This window comes from Haliaeetus leucocephalus, unplaced genomic scaffold, assembly GCF_000737465.1.
Source record: "Haliaeetus leucocephalus isolate CR32 unplaced genomic scaffold, Haliaeetus_leucocephalus-4.0 Scaffold848, whole genome shotgun sequence".
Classification (NCBI taxonomy): Eukaryota; Metazoa; Chordata; class Aves; order Accipitriformes; family Accipitridae; genus Haliaeetus; species Haliaeetus leucocephalus.
The window spans coordinates 8,436,754-8,452,714 of record NW_010973284.1 but is presented as its reverse complement, the minus strand read 5'-3'; the positions used below and the strand labels follow the sequence as shown (position 1 = coordinate 8,452,714).

The following is a 15,961-nucleotide window of genomic DNA, read 5'->3' as shown; positions in this document are numbered from 1 at the left end:
GGAGAAGTGTGTAGGGACGCAGGGACATGGTGCGCTCTCTGTTGGTCACCGTTAACACTGGCATGGAGTATGGCTTTGATTTATACAATTTAGAGAGGATATTCATGACTGGAGAAGGTACAGGGAAGAACCATAAGTATGATTTAAGGAGAGAGGGAATGTCTTATAATGACATAGGTAAACTAAAGAGAGCTAAGATAGAGCTAATTGCTAAGAAGCAATTTGATGCAGTGTATATGCTGCTGAGCAAAAAAGCAATGCTGAACATTCAAGAACTCTTTAATCCAACAGGCTTTAGCAAAAACCAGTGGCTGAAAGCTGAAACAACAAACGTTAAATTAGGGATAATCTTTAACACTGAGGAAACAAATTATCAGGTGCATTGGACAATTCTCCATTATTTGGAGCTTTAAATCAAGACTGCAAGTCTTTCTGGGTGGTAACTTGTATTTGAATAAAACATATCTGGATCAATGAAAGAACGACCAAGAGGTATGGGACAATTTCTGTGCTAGGGACAACTGAGTAGTTCTTGACTTTTTGGCTTAGAAAAGAGATGACCTAGAAGAAATATGGTAGCTCTGCAAAATTATTAGGGTCACAAAAGAGTTAAGTGGTTTGCTTAGGGTACATCATGAGTCAGTGGGAAAGTTATGAATAGGAGCTAAATGGTCTTGGTCCCTTAGCTGCTGTAAGATCCAGTGCTGTTCAAGAGCATGCAATAACCAGTCTCATGGGTCATCCTGAAACTAAGCATGGAAGGATTGTTTGTTGAGAGTAGTTTCAAGAGTAATTTAGCCAGAGCAAAAAGAATAAAGTGGAATGGGAAGAAAAAGAGCAGAGACATAGGCAGAAACAATTGTGCTATACTGCTATACTTAACAAAAAAGATGAAGGAAATCTTTGGCCATGGTGATACAGAAAAAAGTTGGTGTTATGGCAGTGAGAGGGGGTAATTAATTATCGAATTTTGAGCACAGCAAAATAAAAAGCAGGAAAATTTCTGCTCTGATTCAGGTGCAATAAAGAAGGACAGGAAAGAACAGAGTTGGTGAAATAGGGGGGAAAAGGACTGTCAGAGCTTTACAGAAGACCAAATTCTTGTTCTTTCTTTTCAAACAGTAGAACTGACAAATTGAGTTAGCACAAAATACAGATGTGGCAAAGAGTCATTCTAAAAACAATTCAGTGCTGGTAGGAATTAGTCCATTGTTAAATATACTGGGAAGCTGGTTTGAAGCAGATCATGGCCTAATGGGTTTAGCATTACTGTTGCAGCTGTGTGAAACCATTCCAATAAATAAACAGCCCAATGAAGAAAGTGTGCTGGATTTTTAAGATTCTCCTAGTTTAACAGGATGTGCCAAGTCATTGTTTTAACTGTGGACCAGATCCTTAAATGCTGTAAGATCCCTAGCCATATAGCAAGCACTGAGATGATGCTGATTTTCACAATTTGATAATCTGAACCCCCCCAAAGATCCTTCTCACGGTTTCCCTGGTGATACCACTATGAAAGGCTGTACAGAATGGCACAGACCTGTCCACTCTACAGTGATGTCAGAGGGAGTATGGATGCATAACTGAAAGCAGAATTTAATTCATCTTTACCTGATGAGTCCCTCTGGGACTGGTACAGATTTTAGTTTTACTTTGTAACAGTGATTCTGGGAAGGAGAATTACTGATGGGAGAAACCTGAGTGGGGCCCTCACTGACACCTCTGTTTGTCAGAGATCATTCTGTTTGGAATCATTCAGTAGGATTAATTGCACTCAAAATTATGCTTCAAATTCATATTGTAGGAGACTTTTGTACTGCTGTTGTTTAAGGTAAAAGCCCAGTGCAGCAGACTGTGCATACTGTATACTGGTAATATATGGATCCAGGGATTTATCTAGTACACCACAATCCCCTGTTTTGCAAGAATGTTTTTGAGTTACAAAATAAATACATTTTCAGTGGTCAGTAGCCAGGCTCACTGACCTATTTCTGCCTGCAATATTTCTTCTTTGTCTGAGCAGAGCTAGGCACACAGAAACTCATAACAGGAGTGCTGTGTGCCTGTGCTAATGAAGGGTTTGGGTTGAAGATTTGGTGCATTACTGGCATAGCCTTCCAGAGGTCTGTAGTTCTCACTGTTCCACCTTAAGTCAGCAGGAGCTGCCTGTGCCTCTCTTTGAAAGTCAACCCCTAGATGTTACCTCCGGGCTTCTAGCTGTTCAGTTCAAGTCACAGGATTACACCTGTGCTAACCTGTCTGGGAGCTTTGTGATGCAGATGCAAAAACATCAGAGAAAGATTAATATAACCAGCCATTGATTTATTATGTTCCAGGAAGTAAGGCATAAAGCAGGCTGGCGTGATGCCCTGAGCCCAGCCTCCACGATGACTTCTCTTGTCCTGACATACATCCACCAGCATTTATCTTGTCTGTTCCCCTTCCTCTCCCCTTAGTTTCTCAAACTTCAAGAGTTTCTTTTGGCAGGCATGTTCCTCGCTGCTGCTGATGCTGGAGCTTTCCTCTGAGCTTTCGGAGAGGAGATACTTGATTGCCATCATGTCCTTCTTGTTCATTTGCAAGCAGAGGCAGGAGGATTCACTCACCTTAAATGACTCCCCCCACATATTCTGGCACATGTCAGTCCCATTTGCATACATCTGTGTGTCAAATAAGAAATGCATCAATTACATTTAAAAAGAATTGAGTTAAAATCAGTCTGTATCAAATTGATAAACATTTATCAATTCTTAAAAATTGGTACTAGATTATAAAAAAAGCAGTCTGGAGTTACTCACTGTCTGTCTGTGTGCCATGCTTCATCACTTCTGAGATATCTTAAAATGTTATCCAGTCCCACAACTGGCAAAAGAGATTTGCCTGTTGTGAGAGCAAGTGATTATACAAAGTGCAAAGTGATCAACAGCCAGCTCTTTGTTTCCACCCTGGGGCCAACAGCCCACCTAGGTTTCTGGGTCTGACAGACCAAAGCTGTGTGTGAGAGGATGTACAACTTGTAGCATGTCAGGACACTCTGACATGTCTCGGCATCTGAGTAGTGCTGAAAGTGCCACGCAGTGCTTCGAGTATGGGAATCTTTGTATCTACAGGTTGGAGACAGCCCAGGGAAGTCACAGCTCCGTGGGATCTCATTTTGCCTGCTGCAATGTACATCATGACCGGGCAGGACCTCACAGACAAAGAGAAGAGACACAGAAACTGCTTGAAGAAAGTAAATTTTCTTCAAGCTTCCAAAGTGCTGTGTGCAGTGGTGCAACAGCCTTTCTGGGTCAAGAAACTGTAAACTGCAGCCTCTTGTACTCTCTCCAAGTAAATCTGACCTGTTCTTGGTACTACCTTGTTCTGTAAGGCCTGTGTCATAGGACCTGTACAACCATACAACAAAGATATTTCTTGTTTGCTAAGCTCACGTTGTGACAACCTTCTGTCCGCCCAGCTTGAGTTTGCCTAAAGAGTATTAGCTTAGGAGTTACCATGTCCAGCCACAAAGTAAGCAGGATATACACTTTATCTTGCCTGCATTTCTCCCATGTGTTTGTGGTTGAAGTTCAATCTTCTCTGATTCTGTAAAGGAAGCTTTAGGTTTACCCCCAGAAGCAAAGCTAAGAATGAAGTTGGGGGTGGGAGTGATGGCAGGAGTAGAAGCCTTGGGAATTAAGGAGTGGGAGTGTTAATGACTGAAAGAGTGGGCCACGCAGCAGGACTGCTGGGTTTCATTGCTGACTGATTCACCTTGACCATGTCACCAGCATCTCTCTAAAAGAAGCCATATTTCATCTGTAATAGTACAAGTAGTCCTTGCACATGATGCTGCTTCTTTAATCCTACAGTGTTTCTCTTAGTGCTGTAATTTCTGGATGGTGTGCTGGTTTACCGTCATCTCCAGCTCATATAAAGATCTGACACTGCAAATCTCAGAGAAGGTGCCCTGTCTTTGTGGCTGGGAGATTTCTGCATGGAAGTTGCTTTGTGTGCAAAAAATGAATGATTACAGATTTAAGTCTATTATGTGGAAGTGGGACTGGGCATCTGTTGTCCTGCAGCTTCTTCTGCTCCACCTATTTTCCACAAGACGTTCTTCTTATGAGATGTCTCCCTGCCTCCCCACATGCAAAAACTATGTTGACCTGTACTGTGCAAGAAAGCAAATGAGAAGAAATCATACCCATCACTTTTGCCTTAGAAATCTATCCTTCGTGAATAATAAAGAGTCCATTCCAAACAGCCCCAAAGACTCTGTAGCCTGTAAAATAGCTTTTCAGTTCACATCATCTCTAGCCAGGGCTCACTCCACAGATGCTGCAGTTGCTGGAAGAGGAATGTGGAGGTTGGCTAGTGCACTGGGAGCAATGTAGGGTCAGAAATTGAAAGGTTGCTGCATCTAGTTCTCTCCTTGTGTTCTCAGGGCAGGCAGATCTTAGCTGTTTCTTTCCCACTATTTCTGCATTTTAAGCAGCATTAGACATTTTCTTCCAGCTCCTGTACAGTTCCTGGATTCCTACTGGCTTTTAGTTAACCATTCCAAAAAGTATTCAAAGCTGTCACGTGGGTTTTCGTAGGTCTGTATGCAAGAGACATGGCTACATCATGTTCTTGTGTCCCACAGGTTCTGTAACATGTATTCATGGTCTTCTACTTGCTAAATTGGTAATTTTACTTTTACCTTCCTCCTAACTCTGCTTAAAGATCAGTGTTGCCAGAATGCTGCAGCAAACAAACAGTGCTCACAGCCCATTTACCAAACATGTCCCTAAATTACTGCAAAGGATTCTGATTCTTCAGCTTCTTGGAAAATGTTCCAATCTGTGCATTAACATTGCTTGGGGAGCACTCAGCTGGGAGAACAATGACAAAATGTGCCTCATTTTAGCCAGGCTAAAACTGGCTATGATCCATTGTGCATTCTTAATATTCAGCATTTGTTTCATATTCAGTGTTTGTTCCAAATAGTCCTTTCAACCACTTGCATATGTCAAATGTAGGGCTGCTGATTGCTCCTCCGTATGAGCTGAGGGCATCAAAAGAAAGTAAGCATCTGTCCACAGCGCTTTGACATTGGAGAACCCTTTGTGCTTCTGGGTAACAGTAACTTTCTTTTCCATGAGTTGAGTCCAAACCGAGTGAGTCTAATGTTTGTATATCATGTAATTTTCATATGAGAAATGTGTTTTTTTAATTTCTCTGAAGAAACTTCATCTTTATTCTTACTTACCATGCAAGCCTATTTTTGGTGAAAAACATGGCCAGTTTAGGGTGTGGTTCCATTTAGTTTAGGAATAGCTGCGCCTGGTTTCAAGTGATAAGACCTCTGGATTTGCTGCATGTTTTTCCCTGCAGATGGTATATTTTCTTTAAGAAATAAGTACAAGGGAATTCAAGGTTAAAAACTCCTATCTCTGGACCAGGGACAGTTTGAACAGGGACTGGAGATTATTTACGGAGATTATCATTTCATTTTTCACTTCATCTGGAACTACTGATGATTTAGCACATCTGGGAAACTAAGCTGTAAGTTTCCGCAGCCCATTTGTTTTTTGGCCACCTTCCTGAGCCTGCTGATTAGTGTCACTTTTGCAAGGCAGACAGCAATCCTGCACTAACTGGACTGTGACTTCCACTTATATCAGCTGCTGAACTGACTTCTGGAAGTACATGCACTTGAATTGAGTTCAAAACAATGAATCTGAGATCTCTGCAAGCCTTACTACCAGTCCCTAAGCACTACACTTAAATTTCGTTTACTTCTGCGATTTGGACAGTTTTCATGGACTCAGTGAAGTTCAACTATTAAAAATACTCAAATAAGTGTAGCAGTTTTGAGCTGTATTGTATTGCCCTGATGCTAAACTTACTTGAGTCACTAGAAAAAATCCTACCTGAGTCTTGAAAAGTCTGCAGATCAGGTACTAGGTAACCTTGCTCCTGTAAGTCTTGTCAGTTCTCATTTTATACACTTTTGCTCATAAAATTAGTTATCCCAACCATTAAACCTTCTCAGAGAGATGGGATGAGCTCTCAGAAAGCTTGTCAGTGCTGCTCTTGAACCATCAGAGTTACAGAGAACAAAGTTAGCTCTGCCTAGCCATTGGCAGACACAATGGAGGGCACGCTTCAGAGATATGATAGGTCTATGGAGAGCAAAAGGGAGACAAATAGAATGTCAGGACTGAGAGATTTGGAGGATGGAGAAGGACTTGAACAGAACAAGGTAAAATAGAGAAAAGGGCAAAGATGCCTAACAGGAAAGAAAACCTTAAAACTTCCTTCGTGATTTGGGAACTTATGTCCCACTTTAAAAAGACAGAGGTGTGTAAAGCCCCACATTATGTAAGGAACCTTATAAAATGCATCTCAGTGTCTCTGTTGTATGAACAAATTTCATTTATCTTTTACTTTCTAAACCCCACTGTGGTTAAAATATCAGTGCTGCCTGAACTTTTACTTTTGTTTCGCAAGTGGTATGAATAGTGATTAATTAAATGTATATATACTTAGAGTAAGTGATCTACATAAATATTAATGTTTTAAAATTTATATACTTAAAAAGTGTGATGTAGGTATGGCTTGAAATGACTGAAGTAAAAATAATTCACCTATTGCATTTTACACCCATATATTCAGGAAAAAAAAAAGAACTCTTAATGCCATTTTTTCTGCTCCAGTTGATCAGGTTTTCTTACCTCACTGTATGGAATACATTTATTCTTACAGCGGTTTTCTCCACTTTCATCCCATTCCCAGTCTGTCAGCCAGTTATGAACACATATGGAATCATCTTTGCAGGCTTCATACCTTCATGGAGATTAGTGTGGAAGATACAGTTATTTCTCTCACTTTTTTTTCAATGGACTCAGATTCAACTCAAAAAGTCTGCATGGGCTATGCTAGTAACGTGGTATGGTTGTACAGTGCAGCTTAGCAACAGATCTTCAAGAAGTGTGCACATTATCTTAGCCTGACATGTCCATAAACTCTGAGCTGGCCAGGAAGACCTAAATCCCAATGAAAACTGAACAGTTCACCCACTATGTTTTATACTCACAGACTTAAGTAAAGGGCTCATGTTCTGAGGAGCAATGCTCATTCATGCAGTGTTTTCTGCTTGGTTATGTTTGCTGATGTTACTGAATGGAAGAAATACTGTGTGGGAGGCAGTTTCATGAATACTGATGTTCAATATTGTGACAAAGCACAGGTACGCTGAGAGTGAACTGTCAGTTGAAGGAGATGTGGGGAAAGTTTGTATTTATGAATATGGGAAAAGAAGAATGATATTTCCTGGGCAGGGGTTTGCTATGAGGAATATGCACTGAAATAAGGAAAATCCACAAACAACAAAATCATATAAACTAATAGGCTGTCAGCCTTAGAATGACATTTTCAAAGAAGTTAAACTTGAAGTGAAGGAGGAAGGATAAGAGTCTTGCAGGGTATAGGTCTAAAATTTTAAATTTTAAGTTATTTTAAACTTGTAAGTGGTAATGTAAAAAAAAGCCTATAAATGGCCTGGAATGAGTACAGTATGAAACTGGCTGGTCTATGTGATGAGAGCCCTCATGACTTACCATTATCCTGCGTAATTTCCTTCCTTCTACTTCTTTTTATGTTCTACTTTTTGGCTTTTACCTTTCTTAAGGATCACTTTCTGCAAATCAGTTAACATGTACTTAAATTTAGTCTCAATGGCTTCAGGCGGACTATTCACACCAGTAACTGAGAGTGCCAAACCCATGAGGCACAGCTTTCAAAAAGTTAGCGTTGTTCAGCATGGTATTTATAATTAATGCCTTTGGATATATTTTCTATTTGTCATTTTTACTCTTCAGGGTCGTGGTTCCAAAACTATTTTGATATCACGAGGGCTTCAGACTTACATTTTTAAATGAAATATGAGGTTGTCATGTGGTCACAGAACTACAAGAACTAGACACTGCAGTACATTTGCACATGCAGAAAGGTAAGAACATGCACATCTGCAGAACCTTCACACAGGTTTTCTGGGCTTTTTGGTGGGAGAAAAAAAGCAGTAACAGATGGACGGTAACCAGGGCCTGAACTAAACAGGTCTAGGGCAGGAGACATGTTTTCTCAAATGTGTTCATCCATGAATCTGCTGTCAGAGGTGGGGGCTCTGCTGGAAATATAGGCTGCAATTTGATAAATTAATATAAAGTGACACTAATAGGCAGATCCTACCAGTTTGTGCCATGTCTGGATTTGGGACTAGGTACTATAAGAATAATTGGTTTGTTGTTTGTTAGCTGCTGCGTGTACCCTGACTGAGAAAGACACACAGAGGTAACTCCCCAGTGACAGCTGTTTCTCTAATACTAGTCCCTTTGCCTGCTTGAAGGCACACCAGTTAGGAGCATCAATGCAAACTTTTTGTTATCACTATCTATGAGCTCTCCACATACCAGCATCGGATTCAACAATTAGCCCTTGATTCTTCAAGCCATGCAGGCATGTTCTTTACTTTATGCATGCACTTAAATTGATTGCTTTCTAGCAAAGTCAACCAATACCTGCTGTGAGCTGCCTAATACTAGCACTTACACTTAAAGCAGTTGTGCCCTTCCCACAGTCTCCTTTTTTGGTTTCCTTTATTATTTGGCTAAGTATTTTTCAGCCTGGTGGGTTCCCAGACCAGGGTTGCTTCACAGCCTCTCAGAGAGTGCCGCTGACACATGGGTGGGGACAGGGTAGGGGAAAGAATGAGCAGCCCTTGGGGCTGAGGAGAGAGCAGAACTGCTTCTTTTGAAATTAGTGTCACCTTCAGTTATACTTTTCAAATTATGAATATGTATTTCAGAATTTTACTGAACTGGGGCATTCATGCTATGCATCTGGTTTCCTCAGGAATTTGACTTAAATATGTTTATTAAAGTATTTATATTTTTATTCACTATTATTTATTGAATTGTCAGATGAAATGATTCCTAATTATGATTATTGCCTGACTCTGTGGTTTGTTATATAAGCAGGTAGCAAGGCATAACTCTATTGTTACAAGTTTTTCTTTATCCCAATGGAAGTAATTATGAAGCTAAGTTTATGAAAAATCATGACTTATGAAAAGTATGATTTCTGCTGTCCAGAAACCCATAAGTGGTTTCTTCAAACATTAATTAAAACCTGTGAGAAACATAACCAAATACTTAAAAGATCCTCCCTGAACATACTAGCTCCCTATGCACAATGGGCAGGATATTTTTATTTTAAAGTTTCCCCCCTCCCCCTTTTTTTTAAGTAGCTGTTTCTCTTTTAAAGGGCACAGGGCCCTTTTACAGGTGGATCAGAAAATGGCTTGTACATAGGGCTCTTTCAAAAGCAATAGTTTTGGGACTAGTGGGAGCAAGGAAACCTAAGACAATAGGAAGAAAAGAAAGGCCCCAAGCTAGGCAGATTAACTTCTTTTAAATGAAGTCACTGCTCATTCAGAATCCTCTGCACATTTCTGGCCACAAAAAGACATACAGTATGCAGCAGGCACACTCACGGCATGTAGAGAAAGTAGGTCACATCACTAGCAGTGTTACAGCATGCTAAAGGGACTCCAGTGAATAGAACATGAAAAAATGTTACTTTAAATCACCAGAATGAGTGGGAATTCTGTCCAGGCTCTTTTCTAGCCTCAGGCCTTAAGCAGTGTGAGGGAATGGGTTTGACATTGGCATTAGGCAGGCACACAGACTAGCATGCACGGTAATGGGTCATCATTACATTTTTGATTCAGGCCAGGCATCTATGATGCCAACAGGGGCAACAGATCATTGTTCAGTATTTGTTTAGCGTAGAGCCTACTCTCTGCCAGAAGACTCTATACTGGAAAAGGGTCAGTTTTTCCTGTGCAGCAGCTCTCAATCACACACCTCCATACTTTCCAACAACAGAAGTTAAAAATGCTGTCTACCTGGAAGTTCTGGCAATACCCAGGGGACACTGAGAGTTTTGCTATGTAATACTGACCCACCATGTGCACTTTGGTATAAATCTGACATATACTGAAGCTGGTTTAAACCAGTTCATAGATGCAAACTAAACTTACAGGGTGTATTTTCCTTCATCTTTACACATTCACTGGATATAGCAGTTTGGTGATGACTTTGTGTCCTACTTATTTTGGGATACATTTGTTTTACATGTTGGTATTCTTTCACTTTGCCTGTTAGATCTATCCTAAAGCTCACTGGCAACTCCAATGCTTTAATATCCAAATGTTTTCAAATTTTGGTAATATTTGCTTCTGAGCTTTGAGATTCTGAGCACTGAGGCAAATTCAAGGTCTCAGTCTTCATCTTGAAGGAGGTCAATAATCTGGATTCAGTTTAGAAGATTAGCAAAAATTTAGGAAGGAAGACTGTGCATAACAAATCTGTTCCTGAGGCACATGGAGTTTCCTAACACAGAAATAAAATTCATCACTAGAGGAAACTCTAGGGAAGCTAAGAAATATATCAGCCCTTCTCACTATCTTCCATTACAAATCCAAGCTACACTTCTTGTTTCCTTCTCTGGCACAAAGCAATGGAGACATATTTAAAGACAAATCCTACCAAAATACTGTACTGCATACATGACTTCTTTGCTCTTGAAGAGAAGATGAGAATGAAAATGGATCCATGTGTCAATAACATTCAAGTTGTGTAACCACTAGGGAAAGCACTGTACAGAGCAGTGCAGGAGAACCTGACCATGTGCTACTGTGTGTTCTGTATTTTCCGTGCTTCCAAGAAAAGCTCTTTTATAACATTTTTAGAAGTACTAAAACAGTCTTCTGTGATTTTCAGAGCAGCCTAAGGGATTCAGACATTCACAGTTCATTACTTTCAAGGGATGCTAGCAGTTATAATCCCATAGTGCGAACACAGCCTGTGCTGTTTGTACTATGCTTCACACCAGTTTAACCATACGGACAAGTTACTGTAGTTACTAGGCACAACATGAATATGGTACTGACTTGAGATTTATATGTCACGTGATGACATTATTTAAGGTCCAACATCTCAAAACAGGGAGGGAGGGAAGGAGGGAGGGAGAAATATATGCTGGATATGGACCACTGAAAAAATCTCAGTACCCCACCTGGATACAATGCTCCTACGCCAAGACTAAGGACAGACAGTTGTCCCACTACATGTCTTGCACTCAAAAAATAATGTGATTCCTTGATGCTATATTTTGGGAAACAAAATTAAATGCTATTATGCTTGCTCGTTGCTATTAAAATTTTTAGCATTACTTGGCTGCAAGTTTCTCTGAGATTCAGGCTTTTAGAAGTGATTTTAGAGAGAAGGATGATGGAAGGGAAGAGAAAAGGCCAAGGGTGAAAAATTAAGGAATTAAGCTAATTTGTTATATGAATTAATTGAAAACATACAGAAAGTGGCTGCTTTCATGATTCTGTAGTGCATTCTTCACTGTGAGGGTGGTGAGGCACTGGAACAGGTTGCCCAGAGAGGCTGTGGATGCCCCATTGCTGGAAGTGTTCAAGGCCAGGGTGGATGGGGCTTTGAGCAACCTGGTCTAGTGGAAGGTGTCCCTGCCCATGGCAGGGGGTTGGAACTAGATGATCTTTAAGGCCCCTTCCAACCCAAACCATTCTATGATTTTATACATATATAAGAAATGTATCATATCATGATCAAGTATTTAGATTTAAAATGCTAACTGCATAAATGCTAACTCACAGGTATGGACTTTTCTAAGGGTGGGCAGGCCCTCACTGCTTAGTGCCTCTCAACGTGGTGAGAGCTCCTCCACCGTGTCAGGCAGTTCTGATGCCACTGCACTGCATCCTTACGGAGTCACTAAACTCTGCCAGAGTTTAGTGACTCCATCCTGCATTCAGCCTGTATCATTATTTTGAGGGTAGTAGCTTAGCAGAGGAACAAGTAGAGATGCCAAACAAGAAATGAAGAGGCAGAACAAGAGAAAAGGCATAAAGGTGGTGCAACACCATCAAATTTCAGTGCCACTTGATTGGGAGATCTGTTCATCCACCCATACTCCTTGACACCCTAGTAACACAGGCATATTAAAGCTAAATAAAAATACTCTGATAAAAAGCTGAACCTACCAGTCATCACAAAAGCTTTGACACAGTGGAACAGACCGAATAGCAGCAGTGTCATTGGGATGGATCCAGTGAGCAGCATGTGGTGAACACCGGTAAAAGCACTCAATTTTCTTTGTGAAATCTTCACAGCTGTGGTGGGTGAGAAAAGCCACAAATAAGCCTGTTTCTTAGCATCAAGGCTATAGCCTCAGTTTTCTAGGCCTGCTTTGATGTGGATGCAATACTACAGATTAGGAGAAAAATACAGAAAAGCATCCTTTCACCCTGCTAGTGTCTAGGTTCCAAACTCATTCCTTTGGCATTGTGTACAGACTCTGACCGTGCAATTACCATAGCCAGCTAAAGAGTGCACAAATGTTTCCATGCATATTTCAGCCCTATTTGTGTAAGCTTTCTGTAAACTTTTGAGGCCTTGAGTTTTCCTGGCAAGAACGATTCCAGGCAATAATAAAATGTAGTTTAAAACTAAAGTACAAAACTTCTTCTGTGTTGTAGCCTCATGGTTTCACTAATCTTTAGATTTTCCCACAGCCCAGCTGAAGTTACTTAAAAATGCATACTGTTGCTGCTCTTCTGGGAGTGGCAGGCAATAGCTGTTACTTTTGCACATCTGTTTTTGCTTAATTGTTTTGTACTTTCATTCTTTTATTTCTATAACTTGCCATGTTTCACAGCTCTAACAACTAATGAGATACTAAAAATCTTAATTATGAAGACATTCTTCATGGTTACAAAACCCACAGGGCTACAAGAATTTTTTATTCTAAATACTCAGAAGTTTCATTTCTGGACTCTTGTGCATTTTGTTTGCGAGATTTAATAATCTAGTTGACCTGCTTTCTAAACAAAGGAAGAAGCCTGGTCTGTATTGACTAGGGGTCACACTCACTGGTATGTAATGGTTGCTTTGGAGAGCTACAGAGATGTGGTGTGGTTGTTACCTACTGGGTTTATGACTGCTTTGCATTGCTAGACCTGGTTCTATACTGAAAGCAAACCTGAAAAAAATGTAACCCTTTCTTGATAAAATGGCATAAATCCTTCTGCACCAATAATATATACTTAGGGATTCACGGGCTTTTGTGAGAGGAGAAAAAGAAGAGTCAGGTGTTGGTCAGGTATAGAGAAAAGATGATGGGAACCAGGCTGGGTGGCATAATTTGTAGGGCAACCCAGGGACCGTCCATCAGCAACTCCAGGGGGAGTTACCATTAGCTGTGTGGCTGCTACAGCACAGATCTATTGAACCAGGACACAGACAACATCAAAGCTGACTTACGATTTACTGAGCTGCCCACATCTGTTCCAGTAGCTGTTGTTTACTTTAATTACTGGGGAATGAGCCAATTGCTCTGTGAAGTCTACATAGCAACAGGAAGCTGTTAGGAATGAAACAAGAGATCTTGTAATAAGGATTTTCTTTAATACTGTACTTGGAAGACTCAAAATGTAAGAAAGATGAATCTGTTTGGTTCATAACATGATGAAGTCTCTTAGTACTAAGCAGAAGATGTACTCAAGATGTAACATTTTTGGTTTTGGAAGTAGCAGTGTAAATGCTAACTGAGGTGGACTGGCATCAACAGTGCTTTGTCAAGGTTTGCCCAGAGAGCCCCAAGAATTTTACTGGTATTCTGCCAGATATTATATCCTGAGGGATACTAACTTTGAAAGCTACCAAACATAAGAAGAGAGTTGAAGAAATATAATAAATACTATACTTTGCTCACTATAGAATTTTGATTTCAACCTTTCCTATTTGGTGTCTGCTACAATTAATTAATTTTTATACTTAATCACAATAAACCAAATTCATCTTTGCTGTAAACTTTTTTAAGCAGATGGAGCTACAAGAAAAGTAAACTTCATCAGCATTTTTAAAAGAAAATAAATGAAGTAAATGAGAGTTTTGCAGTTGCCTTTGTTAAGAACCAGAATCTTACTCTTGGTTTGCATGCAGCAAAATGCCAATAAAGGAAGCTTTTCAAATGCAACATATACTGCATCTTATATATTTTTGAGAAATTAAGGGAACTGCCAAAACAATTAGTGTGTACAAAGCTGTACTTCTAGACTATATTTGGCAAAAATTAAACCACTCTTACATTTAGAGTACAGAGTGCATTCATGCATATTTGGCTCACGACTTGGCTTCAGTTTGTGGGTGTCCCCTTCCAGACATCCGTACTTTTGGCAGGTAGATGATGTTATGACAGCAAAGAGGGTGACAACAAACCTCAGCATTGTTGTTCGGTTCTTTTTTCTGTATGGAGAGAAGTCTTTATTTATATCGTTTATTTCTAGGAGAAGCCATAACATTAAGAGGAAGGACTGCTTTAAAAAAGCTAAATATATAACCAAATAAAATATGCTCAGCAAAGATCCACACATAAATATTAGGACACACATTCTCCCTTTCTCTTTGCTTATATCTGAACACTTATACTTCTGCTACATATTTTTGAGGTTCAACGGCAAGTGATAAAAGCCATCAATAGTTCAGGCTATTTATGAAAACATGTTATAATTTTCAGTATTTAAGAAAATTATTTTAAATTTCTTACAGCAACCTGAATTTATCTTTGAACCCTTCCAAGAGACATTCCTCTGCTTCACAAGATTTGAAGAAAAGATTGATTAGTTCTAAAACTTGCAGAGTTGTTTTGTACACTTGGAAATTACACATTTAATACAGCTGCAAGTGAGCTAGTACTGGTCAGCACCTGAGCTGGATAAATTACATTGATAACTTGCCTTTGTTGAGGCTATGCTAATTTATACTTCAGAATCCGATCCATCAAGATAAAAACATTTTGTCTGTGCCACTAAAATGTCTCTAAAGACAGATTACGTACTGGTGAGCTATATATATAAATCTAGAACCTGTTACATAAACCAATACATAATTCTTTACACATGTTATTAATGTAACCTTTCACTCTTTAGTTAAATATTCCCATTACCTTTTTGGAATAATTTTGCCTGAATAAGGATTGCAGCTCCTCTATGTACCTAGGCTTTTCAGATATAAAGAAAACAACATGTTACATAGAAGAAGACTGTCTCTCCAATTTCTCAGTATTCTCACCTCTTTTGCTGTCCTTCTGGGTGATACTTCTCGCTGGAACAGGAACACAGTAAATTGCTTTTCTCATTTTCCACTTTATATACACACCATCTGGCATCAGTGCTCCAGAATTTGTTTGCCCTGGAAGAGTTCCTTCACCCTTTGGAATGCTAACATAGATTTATCTCGAAAGCAGATGCAATGACCAGCACATAATGCCCTTTTATTGCTTGCAAACGTTGACTTGATAAAGAGGAAAGTACAAACATAGGTTAGAATTAGAAAAACAACAGCTCTCCTGTATACCAAATACAACTAACTCCCCCTGCCTGATTTTTCAATGATTCCTTGTATTATTAATTATTAATTTCTACAACAGTTTCATGGGGTTCTTATCACAGATTATGACTTCACTGAATTAGACACATTAAAAACAACACTTCATATTTCAGCATAACTGGCTTAATTTTGACTATAGATATGATGGCTTGCCTTGTCTTACACAGTAATTTTATTGCAGCCCCTGAAAGAGAATCCACATCTCCCAATTCCCAGGTCTTTGCTCTTTCTTCACACGATCCCTTTAAAACCTGCTGCTGTTAGCTCCGGTTGCTCTACCTGCTTCATATGTACTCATCAACCAGTGTCACAAGCAGTACAAGAAACTGTTGCTTGTACCATTGATAGTAATTCCTGATTGGATTTCATTGTGAGATCTACTTCCTGCAAAGAGAATTCTGCATCTGAACATAAACCATCGCATAAGGTAGACATGGTGATTACAAATAGTTGCA

General features: G+C 39.7%; 1 protein-coding gene across 1 annotated transcript; it reads right to left on the bottom strand.

Annotated features, from left to right (window-relative positions):
- Nucleotides 1-2,301: 2,301 nt before the first annotated feature.
- LOC104841052 (riboflavin-binding protein) lies at nt 2,302-15,116 on the bottom strand. Its single transcript, XM_010582447.1, has 6 exons — nt 15,064-15,116; nt 14,206-14,363; nt 13,380-13,479; nt 12,101-12,229; nt 6,702-6,813; nt 2,302-2,660 (listed from the first exon to the last, which is right to left on the bottom strand). Exons 2-6 carry the CDS (start codon nt 14,342-14,344, stop codon nt 2,424-2,426), a joined length of 717 nt encoding a protein of 238 aa, XP_010580749.1. The 5' UTR covers nt 14,345-14,363; nt 15,064-15,116; the 3' UTR covers nt 2,302-2,423.
- Nucleotides 15,117-15,961: the final 845 nt, after the last annotated feature.